At 46.3% G+C, this 20490-nt stretch overlaps 1 protein-coding gene and 1 long non-coding RNA gene across 8 annotated transcripts in view; one reads left to right on the forward strand and one right to left on the reverse strand.

Annotated features, from left to right (window-relative positions):
- Positions 1-10325, reverse strand: part of LOC123804057 (uncharacterized) — a 32578-nt gene extending 22253 nt beyond the window's left edge. For both annotated transcript variants that reach the window (XR_015725463.1, XR_015725462.1), the window contains exon 1: positions 10149-10325. This is a non-coding gene — a long non-coding RNA (uncharacterized LOC123804057). The remainder of the gene's footprint in view (positions 1-10148) is intronic.
- HOPX (HOP homeobox) overlaps positions 1-17146 on the forward strand; it is a 29842-nt gene extending 12696 nt beyond the window's left edge. For 2 of the 6 annotated variants that reach the window (XM_045815970.2, XM_087864118.1), the window contains exons 2-3: positions 9775-9931; positions 16352-17146. In XM_045815970.2, coding sequence (XP_045671926.1) covers positions 9788-9931; positions 16352-16429 — 222 coding nt within the window. In that variant the 5' untranslated portion in view covers positions 9775-9787 and the 3' untranslated portion in view covers positions 16430-17146. Of the gene's footprint in view, positions 1-9065; positions 9346-9774; positions 9932-16351 lie in introns of those variants that run through there. The other 4 variants (XM_045815967.2, XM_045815969.2, XM_045815966.2 and 1 more) reach the window with 4 other exon arrangements.
- Positions 17147-20490: the final 3344 nt, after the last annotated feature.

Genomic DNA, 20490 nt, shown 5'->3' on the forward strand with positions numbered 1-20490 from the left:
GAGGAAATCTAGTGTACTGGCTAAGAACATGGATGCAGAAGCTAGACTTTCTGGATTTGAATCCCTGCTCTACCACTCACTAGGTTTGTGTTTTGGGCACAGTTATATACATATTCTGGGGAAAAGTTTATAAGTTTCCATTTACATCAGTTACTACATGTACAAAATGGAGACGAGAAGAGTGCCTGTCCCATAATGCTGCTTCCTCTGATGGTTTCATGAGTTAACTCGTTTAAGACGAATGACTGTGCCAGGCACAGAGTAATTGCTCAATAAGTATGCTGTTATTGTTCTAGCAGGGATGAGCTTTCTGTATGCAATTCAAAAATAGGAATCAGCTCTGTGCTGTTTCAGGCAGTGAGCACTAAAAGATATTAGAAGGCTGGAAAGTTATTTTTTCCAATGTAATGTTTTGGTTTTGAACTTGGTCAGTCCTCATTGTTGAAAACACAGAGCAGTGTCTTTCCAACTTATGTCCTAAATCAAGTCATGCCAGATGCCATTGGTTATGTTCAGTTCAGCAGGCAAATAATGAGCACCTATGAAGTGCCAGATACTCCTAATGAATGCTGGCGAGATATAAATGTGTAAGACCCTTCCCCCACAGAAGAGCATGTAATTTAGTGGGGAAGACAGGCCCAGGAACAAATTATTGTAAAACAATTTCAATCTGGTCATTATTCTCAGAGGCCAAGACAGCCTAGAAAAATCTACTCACCAACTCATAGAGTATTTGTTCCTGCTTATTTTTAACTCCTCACTACTCATCTTCTGCCCTATTAATGCTTCCTCATTAATAGATGAAAGGATAAATTGAGACGTGCCCATGAGAATTGAGAAAAAAAAAAAACCCAACAACTAAATTCAAATCAACACACAGTGTAGAAGTGCTAATGAGAAACCTGCTAAAGATATACCATCCTCACCCCCACCAATCCCCATCTCGCTCGTTGAGAAATTCCATCCCAGGGATACGTCTTATGACAAAGCAATACAGACAGCATTTGATTTTTTTTTTAAAGTTCTGATTTCAACCCTCATACTTTACCATTTCAGGAAAAAAAATTTTTTTTAAAGAAATTGCAGTCCAGAAAGACTGAAACTATAACCCGTTCTTACCAGTTTGCCACCTAGGAGATGCCCCACTGAATGCTTAGCTCATGGTCACTGAAAGAACAATAATATCTTCCATAAGCAAGCACTTTACAGTTTAGAAATACTTCCCTACAATAATATCATATGAACTTTACAACAAAGCTGTGAGTTAGGTGAAGGTGTGTGTTGTATCCCGTCTTCACATGAGAAAAAGGGACGCTTGGCAAAGTGATGCTTTCTGTTTTATTTTTGTTTTGTTTTTAAGTAGGCTCCACGCCCAGCATGGAACCCAACTCGGGGGTTGAACTCACAACCCTGAGGTCAAGGGCTGAGCTGAGCTCAGGAGTCAGACGCTTAACCGACTGAGTCACCCAGGTGCCCCCAAAGTGATGTCTTGAATGATCAGTACTTGGGACATCTCATTGTTTGTCAGGACTATATTAACTCAAATTTCATTTTGCTCTTAATTTGGCTGGGTTTCCTGGAATAGAGGGGTGTCCAAGGCAAGAGGAAAGCAAATTTAAAGAGGAATGCTTGGGAAGTAGTACACTGAATTAGCAACTCCACACGGCACATGTAACAGTGCACACTGGATACGCAGAACTTAAAAGAAGGCAGCACTTCGTATTTTTAAGCCTTGGATTTCCAGCTGCCAAGAGAGATGTGATCCCACAGCAGGGCTGAAGCATTGAAAACCAACCTGATGACACCTGTGCCTGACAAAACCCTGGGGCACTGGCGGCCAGCTGCAATGGCTGGTATTCAAGGACGGGTTGGCATCTCAGCCTTCCTGCCTGTTGAGTCAAGCGCAGCGTGTTCTGGGAGGACAGGCACTTGTCCTTGTGAGCTGGCAGGTGGTTCTGCATGCACCTGAAGTTGTTACACTGAGTCCGAAATTAAGAGCTCAGATCTTACTGGACAAACTTGAACAAATTTTCCCAGTTTATCCCAATTTATCTCAAACAACGGAGTCAGAACAAAACTTGAGAGGGGCGACTCCATTATCCCTGTGACCTTGGTGTCAAGCAGACACCAGGCTTTCCCAGAAGACTGAAGTAGCAGCTAAGGGAATGAAGCCGGAGAGACCAGCAGGTCGGCAATGCCCGCCCCACACTGGGAAAGACTGGCTGCCACCAGCACCAGCTCTTCAGTAAAATAATGGACAAAAACTCCAATTAGAGCTCAACGATCCAAACATGTGATTCAGCGATATCTTAGACTCTCTGACAACAGCAGAGCATAAGGAGAATATATGTATATTTTAAAGATTTTATGTATTTGAGAGAGAGAGAGAGAACGAATGAGCATAAGCAAGCGGGGGGAGAAGCAGAGGGAGAGGGACAAGCAGACTCCACACTGAGTATGGAGCCTGATGCAGGGCTTGATCTCATGACCCTGAGATCATGACCTGAGCCCAAATCAAGAGTCAGGTGCTTAACCGGCTGAGCCACCCAGGCACCCTGAGGAGAATATATTTTAAAGGTATAAGTCCATCTTATTGCTCAAGATACCAAAAACTGCCTTTACTGCTAAAGCCAGAATAAAAGGCAGGATTCTGAGTCTTCCTCTGATGCTAAAGAACTACTAGCAACCTGCTTTTGAACCGGAATTCAGTGCCCGTGCTCATGGCATCGCGGTCCGAATGCTTGAGCGTTCGTTTTACATGTTTATACCCTGTTTTAAACCCACAGCCCAAGAGTCTCTTTTACACTTCCTGTCTATCCCTACGTCCTTTCTTCTTCTTTTACTCAGTCATCTTAAATCCATACCTGTTCTTTTCATTTGGAGACTTTGATATTCACTTGGGGGGGGTGGATAATTGATATGGTTAACATGTTGTTATTTTAACTTTTTTTTTTTTTTGAATGCAGAATCAAGTCCCAACTTCCAGGAACTCTGTAAAAGGGAAAATAGGAACATTTTTAGCATCAGACAGACAGAAGATCTATATAATTGGTTTTCCATACATCTTTTGTATTGTTTTTGGTAACCCATGGAAAGAACAAGCTAGCCTAGAGACAGACTCTAAACTCTCAAAAAATACCTCAAATCTCCTGCTGGGCTGGAACAGGAAATACTTTTATACAGTAAATAGTAAACATATGGAAGCTTTTGGCCCCAAGAACTTACGCAAGCTGAATACATAAATAGCTGAAAGAGGTTTAGGTATTACTCATGGATGAAAAGAATACGTAATGATTTTGGCAAAAAGTCAAGTCTGACAGTATTGATGAGGATGTGGAGCAAAGGAAAGGATACACTCTTTGTATAGTTTTGTTCAACAACTTTGGAAAAGAAGTTGATATTATGTTGTAAAGTTAAAAGCCACATATCTTGGGGCACCTGGGTGACTCAGTCGGTTAAGCGGCCGACTCTTGATTTCAGCTCAGGTCATGATGTCATGGTTTGAGATCGAGCCCCAGGTAGGATTCCCTGCTCAGCAGGGATTCTGCTTGAGATTCTCTTTCTCCCTCTGCCCCTTCACCCGCTCACACTCTGTCTATAAAATAAATCTTTAAAAAAAAGGCCACATATCTTATGACCTGTTCCACTTGTGTATACCCTAGAGAAACCCTCCTAGATGCACTTCAGAAGGCATATGAAGAAAATGTTCCCGAGTGCCTGGGTGGCTCAGTCAGTTAAGCACCTGCCTTCTGCTCAGGTCATGATCCCAGAGTCCTGGAATCGAGTCCCGTGGCGGGCTCCCTGCTCAGCGAGGAGTCTGCTTCTCCCTCTCCCTCTGCCCCTGTTCGTGCTCTCTCTCTCAAATAAATCTTTAAAAAAAGATCCAGGAGGCAATGTTCATAATAGCAAAAAATGGAAAACAATCCAAATATCCACCAGCAGGAAAAGACATAAATGAATTATAGTATATTCACAAAATGGAAATGGCACTGAATATGAATGAACTTCTCTACATGCAGAAATATGGATGAATCTTGGAAACATGTCGATGGGGAAAAAAAAGCAATTACAGAATAATTACATATAATACTATAGTTATACAACTCAAAAATATACAAAACTAAAATAATATGTTCTTTTAGCAGGGTGCCTGGGTGGCTCAGTCGTTAAGCGTCTGCCTTCGGCCCAGGGCGTGATCCCAGGGTGCTGGGATTGAGCCCCACATCTGGCTCCCTGCTCCACTGGGAGCCTGCTTCTTCCTCTCCCACTCCCCCCGCTTGTGTTCCCTCTCTTGCTGGCTGTCTCTCTTTGTCAAATAAATAAACAAAATCTTAAAAAAAAAAAAAAAGTTCTTTTAGGGATCCGTACATATCTGATAACTAATTTAAAAATCAAAGTCATGATTAGTATGAAAGTCAGAATCCTGATTTCCTCTGGGAGCCAATAAGCCATAAGGGTGGGATTGGGAAGGAAATACAAGTAGCTTCCATAGTCCTGGTAATGATTTAATTTTTAAATTGGGTGGGGCTCACTAGTGTTAATTATTCTTCATAACTTATACATATATTACAAATATCCTTTTAATACCTAATGATCTTTGAAAATGAAAGTGCCTACTTCCCTCATCTTCTAGGTAGACATGATAGAAAACTACCTCCATGTTTTCCCTGAAAATGTAATTTGGTCCCAATAATCAGATGAAATTCTGGGCAAGAGGGATCACTGGTCTGATCAGGGATATCTTTTTAAGAAAAAATAAACTTCCTAATTTCAAAATAATAAATGCTCATTACAGAAAATGGAGAAAGCCATAAAAAAATATAAAGAAAAAAATTACATCTGTAGTCCTATAATTTAGATATAATCACTGTTAACATTTTTTTGTATTTTTCTTTAGTTTTTACATATGTAAAACTAGAATTGATAATAGCATTAAAACAGCATTTAAAATATATTTTTCTATTTCTATTTGGAATCCTGTTTCCCTGAAGACAGTAATGATGCTACATGTTTGTGGTGTATTCATAGTCTAATGTTCAGTTTTAAGTTCTATATAAGTTGCCCATATAAATGATAACTTAAATTTTAGCAGTTTTCTCACTGGAAACTTTAAGAAATAGGATAAGGACAATCATTTATCAAGTTTGCCAAATATTTTCCACTATAATTTTTGGCTTCTAAATCAATTACAGGTATTTGTATGAAGAAATGAATTTTTCTTTTGATGACCTGCTTTCTTACACTCTGATTTCAATATAAAAAATACATTTTTCTGGAAGATTTTTAAAGGGTTTTATATTATTTCTAAATTTTTGAAAGCAGGAGAAAATTAATTCATAATTTTATTTTTTTAAGATTATATCTATTTGTGTGAGAGAGACAGAGAGAGCACAAGCAGGGGGAGGAGCAGAGGGAAAGGCAGAGGAACAAGCAGATTCCCCGCTGAGCTTGGAGCCCAAGGTGGGGCTCTATTCCAGGACCCTGAGAATATGACTTGAGCCAAAGTCAGAAACTCAACCAATTGAGCCACCTAGGTGCCCCAATAATACAGAATTTTAGGCAATTTCCCCATTCCTGACCATACATACCAAAAGATTAATAACATGGTGTCTAATGTTTTTTGTGTGTGTATGTATTCATGTATTTTAAAAATTTTATTCCTTTAAGGGTGCCTGGGTGGCTCAGTTGGTTAAGTATTTGACTTTTGGTTTTGGCTCAGGTCATGATCTCAGGGTTGTGAGATCGAGCCCTGCATCAGGCTCCATGCTCAGCAAGGAGCCTGCTTGAGATTCTCTCTCCTTCTCCCTCTGCCCCTGTCCCCAGTCTCTCTCTCTCTCTAAAATAAATAAAGAAAATCTCAAAGAAAAAAAAACAACCAAAAACCTTTATTCCTTTAAAACCTCCTCAACCTACCATCTGTTCAACTGTTGAGATGATACACAGCATTAGAGGTAGAAGATAGTTTAATGCATTTTTACAGGTATAAAGTATAAGAAGTTCTAAACATTTATCATTGATTTTAAAGATTAAATTACAAAATCTTGTAAGAGCTGAGATACTTTCTATATCCCTTCCACACTGGATTCCTAAAGTGGATTCTGATGTGGGGGGTAGTGTGGGGTGGCCCGGACATTTCTACAGGTGATTCTGAGGCCCAGCCAGGCATGACAGCTACTGCTCTAATCTTAAAGACAGTAACTGAACAACAAACAAAAACAAACACACGTACAAACAAAGCTCTCTTTTGAAAGCAGACCTCCTGTCAGCCTGGAGAGGCAGGTCAATATTCCACCCCTATTGTCAATTTCTTTTTTTTTTTCTTTTTTCTTTCTTTTTTTTTTTAGATTTACTCATTTATTTAAGAGAGAGAAAGGGGGAAAGGGAGAGAGAGAATCCCAAGCAGACTCTGAGCTGAGTGTGGAGCCAGATCCCAGGACCCTGAGATCATGACCGGAGGGGAAATCAAGAGTCAGACATTCAACCAACTGAGCCACCCAGGCGCCCCCTATTTGTCAATTCTGAGACACACTGACAGCTTGGGTGGTGCCCCTTGCACCCTGTCCAGAGTAGTTCAGTAAGTGATGAATGAAGAGCCTCTACTTGTCTTGGGGGTAAGGCAGCACATTATTTCTCACTTAAGAAAATACAGTGCTTCAGGAGCCCATTGCTTCCTGCAGTCCAGAGTGAAAGGAAATCTGGGCTACAGAAACTTGGGAGATGGCCCTAAAAAATGATTCCACTGCTTTTTCCTCTTTTGGCCAGCTCACCATGGGGCTGTTTATGAGGAGTGTCTACCACTAATAACCATTTGGTTTGCTATTAGTGGCTTTCCAAAGCGGTCAGGTGGCTGGGAGAGGAAGAAGATAGCAAATGTGAGCCCATCGCAATCTCTGTGAGCTGGTTCGTACAGGGAAATACCTTTAAAATAACTACAGGGTTAGGGGACAAGGGCAAAACTGTCTAACCAGGTGTTGGGATTAATTTAGGAAAAAGCCAGCCGTTTTCATTTAACCTCTCGAAAAGGTTTATGCATTGTCTTCCCCTGACCACAGAAGAAAACACAACCACAGGACGAATTATTCTTTGAATGTTCCATACGTTATGAATATAACCACAGCAACAATAGAACTTGTGCTGAGATTAAAGTTTAAGAAGCTTTAAGATATTTTTAGTTCTTTTCATCTGAAAGTGTTTAGACTACCTTCAGAGAGGCTTTTCAACAGTCTCCTTAACTGGAAAGAGTTGAGAAGTTTATAAGGCCAAGGTTACTGGGGCGATTTGGTTTTTAAATTTCCTTGAAAAGAGAGCGAAGGAGAGAAGAAATGAAGCAACAGCTGTGAACACTTATCAGCCGAAGAGGGCTGAAAGAACAGAAACTGAGTTTTGTGGAGAGACAGCGGATAGATCTCACTCTCGAGGTCAGATCTTTCATCCTCCTGTCTAGAAATCAAGCTTGTTTATTTGGTGTACCTTGGAGAAGTAGGTACGTTCAAATGGACCTCCCACAAGTCTCCTTAGCAGCCAAACGAGTCCAAGGGCCCTCAGCCAACCAACCAAAAGAGGACTTTAAAGTCAACCTGAAGCTACCCATGAAACCTCATACAAAGTCCTATAACAGGAAGCCACACAAATAGAAAAGAAAATGCACCTGATTAAACGTAAGGACAGAAGTAGCCCTCGAGTCATGTAATAGTAAGTATGTAACAAAAGGAGATAAATACGTGCAGAACAGTCCTTGAATCTGAGTCTAGTTTAGAAATGTACGCACTTGGTTATTATTTCTGAAGGACTGAGAGTTCTACAAAGCAAAAATTTTCACAGAAAAGAGGCAGCATAACTGTGTCCATGGAATTAGATGGAACATTTCCAAGAAAAAAAATCAGAGGCAGTAGTGTCCCCTCTCCTATATTCCTTAGGCAAATGAGCAGTGGTGGGTGGTTCCAGGGGGCAGCTTTGGCTGAGGCTGGTAGCCTATGAGGACAGTTTATGCTCATTCAAAAGCCCCTGCCTTTAAACTGTTGTCCTCCTGATATTTTCTGCCAAACTAAAGACAGAATGGCCTGCTGAGAAGGGTCTTACAGAGCACAGGACTGAAACCAAAGCTAAGGCTTTCCCTTCTAGGGTGCTGGTCATTCACTGGGCAATGCTGTGATAGTAAGTCTTCCTGTGCCTCATTCTCCAGGGCTGTTCCAGGAGAGGACTGAAAACGTTAATCTCTAAGGTTCTTTCCAGCTCTGAACTTCTGGGTCAAAGAAAAGGGGAGATAGGTGCCAACAGGAGAGGAGGCGTTTCTGACCTGGCCCAAGCCTGTGAGCACTGTGACAGGAATCACTGGTACAGATTTTCAAATGGGGGTGGGGGCATAGAATTCACCTAAAAACAGAGATTTCCCGATCACCTGACAAGTGCCTTGAGCCCAAGACTCTCTCACAGTAGAATGGCTTCTTGTCCTCCCTGAAAGCCTCTTCAAGTGACCCAGAGGAGAGGTAAAGACATTTAGTAGGGAGCACAGGAGGCCGGTCACAGTGGAAAAGGTTGTTAACAGCACCAGGGACATTATGCAGGCGCGGCGCTGGAGTGTGGCTCCTTCCCAGGCACAAACCACATCAAATCCTACTCAGGGTCGTGCTGGATGATTTTGCAACTGTTTGTGTAAACAACAAACCAACCTGATTCCCACACTTGTGCTTCTCTTTTACTGTCAGCAAAGTCAAGTCGTGACCTGTCTGTGCCAAATCCTCCGCTAAGATCTTCAAGACTGTAACTTCCTATACCTCAATACATCTTAAATTGCGGGAAGGGAGAGTAGGGGCGCACATCTGCCTTTTTTTTTTTTTTTTTTAACCCAGTTCAGAGCCTATTTAGATATGGAGAGGATGCAGCAGGAAGTCATGTTACCCAAAATCTGCTCGAGCGCTGTTTGGCTCCGAAGTAAGGAAATACCAAAGACCTAGAAGCTAGTAATGAAGTGCGCTCTCCGCCGTAGCTATGCAACAACGTCCAGACAACGCAGGGCAGCGACGAGCCGCGTTGACTGGAGCCTGTGGATTCTTGGCTTCAGAAAAATGGGGGTGGCGGGGCGGGAGGGTTGCAGATTGCAGAGTGACTCACACAAGCCCTGCAGTGGACATTTCTCCTGATGCTCCGTTCCCGGGCGTAGCAGCTGCAGGAGTAACCAACATCTCCGCCTCTGTAAGAGGGAGAGATGAAAGGTGCCGCCCCAGTTCCCCAACTTTAAGAAGTGACTTCCGTCCTTTGGGTCATTTCTCTGAAGGAGGGGTGGGGTGTACTGCCCTCCTTGGCTAGAAACCACTTTAGAGGCCGAACGACGCGCGTACCGGTGAGGTGTGTCCCCACCCCCGCCACCGGTCGGGGCTGTCCCAGGGCAGCCCCCTCTCCCGGGGGGAAGCTTTGAAGGCGATTTTTAAAAATCGCCGCCGCGCTTCCTCCGCTCCTTCCTTAGAGCTTCGGGGCCAGAAGGGCGCGCCGCGTCATCTTCCTCCTGCCGCCGCCCCGGGCCCGGCCCCGGGGAAAGTTGCCGTGAGAACCGCCAGGCCCGGAGACGCACGGCTCAGCCGTGGGACCCTCGGGCGCGCTCGGCCGGGAGCCCGGGGAGGCGCCCGCCGCAGCCGCCTGCAGCCGCCGGGGACTCGCGCGACCGTGCGCCCGCGGGAGGGACGACCCCGCGCACGGAGGTGCCCGGCCGGCCGCGCCCCGGATCTCAGTCCCTCCCCGCCGCCGCGCTCACCGCCGCCGCCGCTTTCTTCCCCGCAGCCGCGCCGAGACCATGTCGACGGAGACCGCGAGCGGCCCCACCGAGGACCAGGTGGAGATCCTGGAGTACAACTTCAACAAGGTCAACAAGCACCCGGACCCCACCACGCTGTGCCTCATCGCGGCCGAGGCCGGCCTTTCCGAGGAGGAGACTCAGGTGAGCCCGGCATACGCCCGCCCACCCCACCCCTGCCCGCCGGGGCCGTCTCGCGCACGCGGGGTCCCCCTCGCCCTTCCCCTATCTTCCGTCGCTTCTGCCCGCACCCCGGGAGCCCTGACGCCGCCGCCGCATCCCAGCGTCCGGGCTCCGCGCGCCCCGTCTGCCCGTCCAGCCCCAGCCCGCGGTGGCTCCCCAGGAACCTTCAGAACCCTACCGATCACCCTTCCTTCTCCGTACTTCGGTGCTCTCCCCGTAGGCCGGGAGAAACGCGCCATCCTCCTTCTGGGTTGGGAGCTGCGTCCCTGGTGCAGTCTCGCCTCGCTTCCTCCTCCCCCCAGCTCAATTTCTCCCCTGGGCTGTGAGAGAAACTTTTGCAAGGGTACCTTGTGCGCTCTCTGAGCTCCCCCGCTCTCAAATCTATTCTAGAGCGAGAGTGTCAGGGCCGGAAGGGACTTCAGCGATCAACGGTAAATTCAGCTCTCGGCTTGGCAAACAAGGGAACTGAGGCCAAGAAGGAGAGAGTCGCCAGGATAGCAAGGGTCTTTAAGCTAGCCCTTTCCACCATATCACGTTGCAGTTTCCCCTTAGCTGCAGAAGTAAGATAGTAGATAGCCAGGGAGATTTCACATTTTAAAAAATTCCCGGGCTCTAAGATGTAGTCTTTTTCTGGAGTTTTCCAAGAAGGAAAGCATCTGACGTTACAACTGAAGGGAGTGGAAGCAGATGCCCCCTAAGTGCCCCGATTTATCTATTTTAAAAAGCTCCTATGTTATTCAGAATATTGTTTAAGGTAGAGAATGCAACACTGAGCATGATTATTAACCTCCAGGTGCAATGTTGGCTCCTTCAGCTGACTTTAAAAAAACAAAAAACAAAACAAAAAAACAAAAACCCTATCCAGAGTTTACTCTGACTCCTATTTTCCCCTTGGTTATGGAAAGACAATCAGTTATGCATGATAATACCACTTGGAACTGCCCTAGCATCTCTCCCACGGGAGCCCAAAGCACTTCCACATCTCTAGTCTCAGCTCTAAAGCAGAGCGCTTCCTATTTTTCCCATTTTATAGACCTGAACCTCTGGCACTTTGACCTCTCCTCACCTTGAACCATAGTCAGCTGAGGCTTAAGAGCTTGTAATGGGTGCTCCAGGATACTCCAGAACCAAGACCCTGGACCCCAAGTCTAAAGTGATTTTTACCAGTTAAGCCAGATGCCCTTTGGAGAATTTGCCCATAGAAAATCCTCTCATTCCTAGGTCAGATAGAAAGTCAAGCATATCTGTTTTTAGCAAAGGGAACAGCTGTCAGACTAACGAGAACCAGCACTTAATGGAAGGTGATTTCATGTGACCCAAGTCCAGCCATTCATGTTTCTTGGAACCCCCTGGGGGGGCAGGCTGCTGAAGCTTTATCACTTAAAATCCCACACTATATTTAGAAAAGAGGAGTGATCAGAGAGATAATAATAACTTGTCTTTTAAAAAGGCTGTGAGTTTATTGGCACAGTGCCAGCTAGGGGTCTAAGCTCCTCTGAGCCTCTGCTTCTCCCACGGTAAATCACCCTTCCCTGCGAGGCAGCATAATTATGCCGCCCTCTGTGATGGCTGATACTTGCCAGGTATTGTGCCGGGCGCCCTCCAAGTAGTAAATCATTTGTCTGTCACAACAGGGCTATGCGGTAGGGAGCATTAGCCCGGTTGGACAGATAAGAGAACCAAGAAAGGTTGAATAACTGGCCCAGGGCCACAACTAGGAAGTAACAGAGCTAGGATTTGAACTGTGGCAGTCTGGGTCACAATCCAGACTCCTCTATCTACCTTGTTGTCTTCACAGAGAGAAAGAATGGGGACAACTAGGGGATGGAGGGGAGGACTGAAAATTCCATTTCTATTTTATTTCTTTCTGGGAAAAAAAATGCATGTATCACATGACAGGCATCCCAGCTATGTTCAATCTTTCCTTGAGTTTTACCTTCTATTAAAGAACTGAAATGAAATCAGGTGAGGGGCAGGAAGAAAGAGAGGGAGCCTGATTCTTTTCGTGGTTGAGGTCCACCAATTCAGACTTCTGACAGCAGGTTCACCTGCTCCCCCTCCCCGGGCAGCCTCTCTCCATTGCCCCTCTGCCAACGTCTTCAAGTGAACAAATGATAGATGAAACCCTGAAATGAGTGGGTGTAGGGGTGAGTCAGCCTCAGAGCAGGGCCCCTGGCTTCCTTTTCCTGCCACGGGGCCAACACCTTCTTTCTCTCTGAGGCTGCCACAGCTCTGCTTGCCCCTCTGCCTTCCTGTGTGGACCCACAGAGAAGCATCGGAGACCCCAGAGCTCAGAGGGAGGCAACATTTAGCAAGTTCAGGGGAAGAGCCTTTCCCAGGGTTTCCATCCTCTGTCCCTCCTTACTTGGTTGGGTCCCATTTTCCAACTTCCCATCCTTTCCACCCTAACTCTTTCCCAGCTCACCCCACCCCCATGGGCACTGCTTGGTAAGAATGGTTTCTTCTTCAATCTTCTCAAGCAACATAGACCTATTTTAGAGAGGGGGGAGGGGCAGAAGGACAGGGGGAGAGAGAGAATCTTAGGCAGGCCCAGCAAGGAGCCCAATGTGGGGCTCGATCTCACAACCTTGAGATCATGACCTGAGCTGAAATCAAGACATGGATGCTTACCCTACTGAACCACCCTGGTGCCCCCTCGAACAACATTTATAGTTTTAAAAGTGTCTTCTGGAGATACCGTGCCCTATGGTGAACTTTTTGGCATAAATAAAATTATTTTAAGTTATCGTAGGGTTGGCAGGGACTCTTTAAAGAACTCCACGAAGGCCAGGGTCTGCTGGGCCTGCATATAAGCTGGGTCTGGTAGCTGCACACCCCCTGTTTCTATTCTTTATCTGTGTTGCCCCTTTCCATAGGGAGAGATCTCCAAAGCCATATTTTTTGCTTATGCCTGATCCCTCACCCCAACACCACCCACCTCCTGAGTTGGGAGTCACATTCTTCCTTTTCCTAGAACAAATAATACTTTAGTAGAAGAAAAAGAAGCACGAGATGCCCCTTTGAGATAATGAACTAGAGCTGATCCACAGCGCTGGTATTGGGCAGGGGCAAGAGGGACTAGAAGTGTGAGCCATTCTCTGGGGGCTTTGATGACCTCTTTGTGACTGTCCCACTGTAGGACAGTGTTCTCTGCTACTGGGAGGACACCTGTAGGAACCAGGAGTGAGGTGAAGGGAGCTCTAGTGTTAGTAACTTTTTAAGTTGCATTTGCTGGGATCCTAGAATGGGTTTTTTTTTTTCTCGTGGCCGTAATAAGATATCTCTTACATTTAAATGAGATAAACCTTACCGAATCCCAACCCCTGTGTCTTTTATTATTGTGAAGTCATGTTAGAAGGGGCTGGGAAAGGTCTTTATCAGTCCCTGGGGAGGCTGGGGAGATCTGGCATTTTCTGTGATCACAAATTCAAGCCCAGGGTAGCTGGTGTCGGTTCTTAGGGAGGTTCCCAGTATCTTTATCTCTTCTTAATGCCCTGGGACTATTCCCAGAACTCTGCGGTTTTAGTTGTTGGACATTTTATCAGTGGAATGAAGACCTCTAAAAGTCTCCCCCCTAAAAGAATAAAATGTTAGTTCCTAGAGAAAAAGACAAGAACAATGTTACTTTGCCTCCACCCCTCCCCATCACAGTGTCTAATTATCATCTGTTCACTCAGAGTAAATAAATCTCCGTCAATGGGGTGAGGTAATGAGGGCATTCATTTATAAGCCAGTGAGGGACGGATGTCTTTCCCAGGGGATGACTGAAACAAGGAAGAGAAGAATAAAGCCAGGTGGAAAATTCGTATTGACGTGAGTGAGGTGGGATAAGATTCAGCTCCGGAGGGGATAAGAAGCCAGCAAGGTGTTTAATGGTTTTTGTTGGACAGCACCTGGTTTGCCAAATTATTATATACATACCTGATTTAAAATAGACGTCTTTAGAAAATCATTGGGCGTTCCTTGAGCCTCGTCCCTCCCCCAGCACTAGGCTCACTTTGTTAGGCATTTGGACGCCAACTCTCCAGCTCACAAATGTCCTCGCTGAAGGTATTTTGGGTAACTGTACATTAATATTCATTACTAGTATAAAGATATGGGTGGCTTTTCTGAATGAGACCAGCTCAATCATTTTGTCTTAAATGAATCCTGACAGAAAATGAGACTTTCCTCCTCCAAGTTTTAATTAGTCAGTCTTTAAAACTTTGCCGTGTATTCAGCTCTAGTAACTGGAAATCCTATTGAATCAGACCTTGTAGCCTCGAAACCCCCACGGAGCTACTCATTAGTGAAACTGGAGCCATGCTGCTCTCACATCAGACTCCAGAGTTAACGACACACACACGGATTACAGAAGAAAATGCACCTACTTTTAGCACTAGAATGAGCTTTGGTTAAAGCCACCGAAGTTACCGCGAGCCCTCTTCTCCTTAAGGCCAGTGATCTCCAGGAGTAGAATGTGGCCCCTGGACAGCCACTATGCCAAATGGGTAGTCTGCTGTCCTTGGCTTTAGATTACTTGTCTCTGCTGCCACCTCAGAGTACGAGACAACTGACCTTGACAGCCACGTAAGTCATTTCAACGTGTAAACTCTGGTACAGTGACGGCGAGTTATAAGTACGGTCCCATGCTCTTCAGCCAGCTTAGCCTTGGTGCGGAGCCCTAAGTGGCCCTGTGGCCCCCCTCCCTTCTGTGCTCTACAGGCCTTGGTCCCTAGAAGCACTCCTTCCCTGTGGTTCTCACCCATTCTTCTGATCTTGGGCTTAGGCTGCACTGCTTTCAGCTGCCTGGATCTCTGCAGAGAGGAGACCTTCCCCAGCATGACCCCAGAGTCCACTCTCCTTGTCCCAAGGCTGAGTCTGCAGCTGACCATACTAAGTCAGAGCCCTCGGGAGGCCCATCTCCCTCAGCACATCCCGGGTCTGGTGTCCATCCCACAGCTGTGTTCTTTCTGCTGCTTTTCTGCCCCCTCACGTGCTTAGCTCTGGAATAGGTGAATTATAAAAACCCCAGGAGGGACGCTGAAGACCTCCGAAGCTCACCTCTTCACGTACAGTTGAGCTGACTAGCGCGTGTTTAAGGGGCTTCCTCAAGTTCTCGTAGCCAATGATCACCAAAGAGCTTCCTATTGGCAGGGCCCAGGACTGCAGAGTCCCCAGTGGCCACCTACCCAGGCAACTTGCCTGTTTGTCCCAGTGTGACATGAAAATATCATCATTCCTAATGTTTGCCATGATGTGTGAAAGGCTGGGAAACACAGGAAAATAAAGCCTGAGGTCTGACTTCCCACAGGGCCCTCTGACTCATGCTCTCCCCAGGGGGCTCAGCGCCTGCTGCTTCTGTTTCCTCACTAGTCCCTCTTCGACATTGTTTTTTAAAAATCCCAGTTTCCTCCTGGCCAACCTGATCCACACCCCAGCCTATTCACCAGCCTGGATCTCCTTGTCTCCCGTTTGCAGAATCCCCTACCCCTCCCTAGCATAGTAAAAGGCAGCCCCACAACATAGAAAACTGGCTGAGCCCTCACACAGTACCATGTCTAGAAGCATCCCATCTGGAGCCTTCCCTAAATCCAGGGTCTCTTTTGTGAGATGTGACTATTTGGTGCATAGAGCTAGAAGATTCTGAGTAAGCTGGAAGGCCCACTCTTTGTTTTCTCACCGTTCAGCAGCCCTGCAGCAGGAGAGTTTGGGCTAGCCTACCCCATGGATCCCCAGGAAGGAGTGCCCTGAGGTTGTCCAGGGCTGTTTCCCATTCATTTTATTTAACAAATACGTACTAAGCACTACTGATGACCCAAGGCCTTTGATGAGATCACCACACATTGGTGAGATATAGCAGCCATAGAGATTTATCTGGGACATCAAGGAGATGCTTCAGTTTCTTTCATTCATTCAACAAACACTGATTAATCTCTGTTAAGCCCTTGTGCTAGGAGTAAAGGATGCAATCGATGATAAGATGTATACAGTCTCTGCTTTCATGGATCTTATATTCTAGAAGGAAATGTAGACTAAAAGCAGTAATTATAGATATTAAAAGTTCTGTGAAGGTAACAAAGTATTAAAACCTCGAGAATGAGGAGATGGGTGGAGAATTTCCTTTAGACAAAGTGATTAGGGAAGGCTTCATTGAGAAAACTGAGACCTGAGAATGAGAGGGAGATCATCAGATAGAGAATGAAGATAGAACATGGTAAGCATAGGAAATAGCATGTGCAAAGGTCCTGGGGCAGGGAAGGTAAGTGTCCCAGTGAGAAAAACCATCCCCGTGGACACATTCCTTTCTGGTTGGGCCACAGAGGCTACCTTTTAGACAAGGAAGGGATGTTCCAATTTTCCAGTATGTGACAGGTAATTTTGCACATCTCCCTCCTCCAGAAATGGTTCAAGCAGCGTCTGGCCCAGTGGCGGCAGTCAGAAGGCCTACCCTCAGAGTGCAGATCCGTGACAGACTGAGGAGCTGTTGGGCACTGGCAGCCGCCCTCCACGAAGGCCGTCTGCCATTTCTCTCCTCGGCTTAACCAAGCGTTTTGGTTTTTCAGTGTAGTGCTGTGTGTTCCATTGTTAGCTGTCCTGCTATTTAACACAACGTTGTATTTTTTTAATGTATATAACCAGAAAAGAAAGTAACCCTAGGAAGCTATATGTAGCTTCTGTGTAAAGCAGTGGCTTGGCTGGGAAGTGGTGAGGCTTGCATTTCCTTTTGGGTCTTGATAATAGATGGTGTGAAAATCATCTAAGTTTCCTTTTGACCAGCACCTCCCAGTACCAGTTTATCGTTACCATCCATTTCAGAGTGGGCAAGGCCTCTGTTGAAAAGATAACATGACCAAGAGGGGAAACGGGAAACATTTCCTTCTGATTCTACTTCCCTAAGTTGTTTTCCTTATGTTGCAGTCGTACATTGACATTGAGTGAGAATACAGAGGGAGATTTGAGTCCAATTTCATAAAGCAGTTCCTTGGATTATTAGCTGCATTCACTTGGAAAGAACCCAGTTAGGCTGGGAGACAGAAACTCCAACTGGCAGAAAATCAAGTAAGAAAAAGATCCACAGAAGTCTTCAATTTACCTTATGTAAATGTATTTGTTAAATTTATTTTACTAAACAAAATGAACTGCTTTTTGTCTCTGAAATGATATTCTAATAAAAACTTTTTTGTTGAAAATGCACTGAGTCCTCTGCAGATTTTTAACTGAATAATACATGTATCAAAGAAAAATAGAGTAGCTCCAACATAGGAGCAGACCGACAAAAGAGCTGTCATTTTTCAAGTCCTTGCTATTCAAAGTGTGGTCCAGGACTGGCATCACCAGCATTAGCCACAAGCTTCTGAGAAAGACAGAATCTCAGACTCCAATCCAGACCAACTGAATCAGAATCTGCATTTTTAACAAGGTCCCCAAGTGCTGTCTATGCACACGCAAGTGTGAGCAGCACTGTTCTCTCACAGACCCTACAGGGTATTTGCACCCATCTTCTATTATAGTACCTTCAATGTTTTAATGGTCTTATTAGTTAAAAGTGTGTTTGACTGGGGCACCTGGGTGGCTCAGTTAAGTGACCAACTCTTGGCTTTGGCTCAGGCCATGGTCTCACAGGTGTGAGATGGAGCCCAAGTCAGTCTCTGCACTCAGTGGGGAGTCTGCTTGAAGATTCTCCCTCTGCCCCTCCCGCCCCCCAACCCCTCGAATAAATAAATAAATCTTTCCTTAAAAAGTGTGTTTCACTGCATGGAACAATAACTGGATCATAATGGAGTAACCAAATAGGCTTTTTGTTTCTTTATTTAATTGACTACTTGATACAGCAGCAGGTAAGTGTCTCTTGAATGTTGTCAAAGACCTATGGTCATTCTGTCTCCTGCTTTGCTATCTTTAACTTGTAGCTTTGTGTTCATGGATACAAGGTGGATGCTTGGCCATTGAGTCTGCATTTCAAGCAAAAAAAGGGGTGTGGGGAATGCCAGCGAAGTCTCTGACCTTTAAAAAAGGTTTCCTGGAGGCCCCCACCTGGCAACTGTCCCCTACATCTCAATGGCCGGAACTGAGTCCCGTGACTATTCCTAACTGCAAGGGAGCCTAGGAAAGTGAACGTTTTTAATTGGGCATATGGCAGCCTTGAGCAAAATTGGGATTCTGTTGGTAAGAAAGAAGGGAAGAGGGGTGCCTGGGTGGTTCAGTTAAGTCTCTCCAGCTCAGGTCATGATCCCAGGGTCCTGGGATGGAGCCCCATGTCGGGCTCCCCACTCAGTGGGGAGTCTGCTTCCTCTCCCTCTATCCTTCCCCCACCCCTTACCCCCAACTAGTGCACTCTCTCTGGTACTCTCTTTCTCTCTCTCTAATAAATAAATAAAACTAAAAAAAAAAAAAAAAGAAACAAGGGGAGGATGGATATTAGAAAGACCACTAGCAGTGTCTGCCAACCCAGCCTGGAATGACACTTTTTTTTTTTTTAAGTAGTCTCCACACCCAGCATGGAGCTCAGTGTGGGGCTTGAACTCAGGACCCTGAGATCAAGACCAGAGTTGAGATCAAGAGTCCAACACTTAACTGAATGAGTCACCTCGGTGCCCCATCCCTGGTCTACGTTTCTGAACTCTGACCTACAATGCAGGCACAATTTTTTTTAGATCTTTAAAAAAAAGAGTCCAGAATAAGAAACATTAACAGTTGTTCAGAATACAAATGTTTATAAGAACCCATTAAACATCCTTGGCAAGTTTCCTCTCCCTATACCTTAAAACATTTCTTCCGTAAACAACACACAGGGACCCAGGGTCTGGAAGCAGAACCCCATCTGGCATGTGCCCCTGGAACCTAATTAGTGATGCCCTGAGCATCTCTTGGCACCCAGGGCTGGATGTTGACATCACTTTCTGGAGAGAAAGAAGGGCAAAGGTGGAGACGGGGCAGGAATGCGTGTGCATAGTAAATACCTGCATAGAGAGAACCTTTCAAAGCACTTTCATAGACACTGGCTAACAGGGAGGAAATAACTGTCCACAAAGCAGATGCAGAGCACAGCGATTTACCCCGATCAGGGCCTGGGAGAGCTGGTAAACCAGGTCGGAGCCCCATGTCAGACGTCTTCCTAGCGACCAGAGACACGTTTCAAGAACCATCCATCCAGGATGAGAAGAGTTAACCAGTTGGGTGGAGAGAGAGCCTTGGGACCAAGAAGCACCTTTTGTGACAGAAGGATCACTTCCCATGTTCATCAGGCCCAAGAGTCAAGAGTCTTTGAATGGGGACAGGGAGTTAAGATGGCGAGGAGTAGGGGACCCCTTTTTCAGCCGGTCCCCCGAGTTGAGCTGGATAGGTACCAGACCAGCCAAACAACCACGGAACCAGCCTGACACGCAGGAAGATACATCTGGATCTCTACAAATGAACATCTCCAGCGCTGAGTATTGAGGTACGAAGAGGGGAGCCATGAAACTGTGCACAGATATCGGAAGATAAACGGAAGGGGGAGGGAGCCGCTGCGTTCAGGCGCCGGGAAGTGGTAGCCACTGGCACGGGGGAGCGGGCGGGGCTCGCGGACGGCACCCGCAAAACAGCAGACTGAGACCGTGAGCCGGGTGCGCGCGCCACCAGGCATCTCGCAGAACCCCGGAATCCCGGTGCACTCACTGGATCCAGACTGACACCAGGAGCTCCCGGAGCGCGCGCGGGGCGGCTGGCGGCTGGCGGCGTTAGAAACACAAAGGACAGAGACGCACCGGCCCTGGAAGTGAGGGCTGGGACGCCGGGTGTGGGGCGCACATCCCGGGACGCTGCAGGGTTGAGCAGCACCAACAGAAACAGAGTTAAAGTGGCCAGAACATTAGTAGAGAACAGTCCGTGATCCCTCTGTTCTGTGACAGAGGCTGAAACTCGGCCGCTGCTGCTCTGACTCTCAGAAGAGGCACAGCAAACCGCCAGGGAAAGCCGCCAGAGAACAAAAGCCTGGAAATAGCGGCTCAGAGAGTGCCCATCCCCATCCCCCCTCGCAGGGGACGCCGAGACTCTACCCAAACATGGCTGCCTGAGTATCAGCGCGGCAGACCCCTCCCCCAGAACACAGAAGGCAGGCTGAAAAATCAAGAAGCCCACAACCAGGGCGCCTGGGTGGCGCAGTCATGGAGCACCTGCCTTCGGCTTAGGGCGTGATCCCGGCGTTCCGGAAAGGAGTCCCTCATCGGGCTCCTCCGCTGGGAGCCTGCTTCTTCCTCTCCCACTCCCCTGCTTCTGTTCCCTCTCTCGCTGGTTGGCTCTCTGCCACATAAATAAAAAAATAAAATCTTTAAAGAAGAAGCCCACATCCCTAAGATCCCTATAAAACAAGGGGCACGGCCTGGGACCCAGTCAATAATTTGGGCTCTGGACAACCCCCAACCTCTCCTCATCAGAATGACAAGAAGGAGAAGCCCCCCCCCAGCAAAGAAAAGACAGTGAGTCTGTGGCCTCTGCCACAGAAATAATGGATATGGATGTAACCAAATTATCAGAAATGGAATTCAGAGCAACGATGG

Source organism: Ursus americanus, chromosome 8 (assembly GCF_024610735.1).
Source record: "Ursus americanus isolate L20-20 chromosome 8, mUrsAme1.1.p, whole genome shotgun sequence".
NCBI classification, from domain to species: domain Eukaryota; kingdom Metazoa; phylum Chordata; class Mammalia; order Carnivora; family Ursidae; genus Ursus; species Ursus americanus.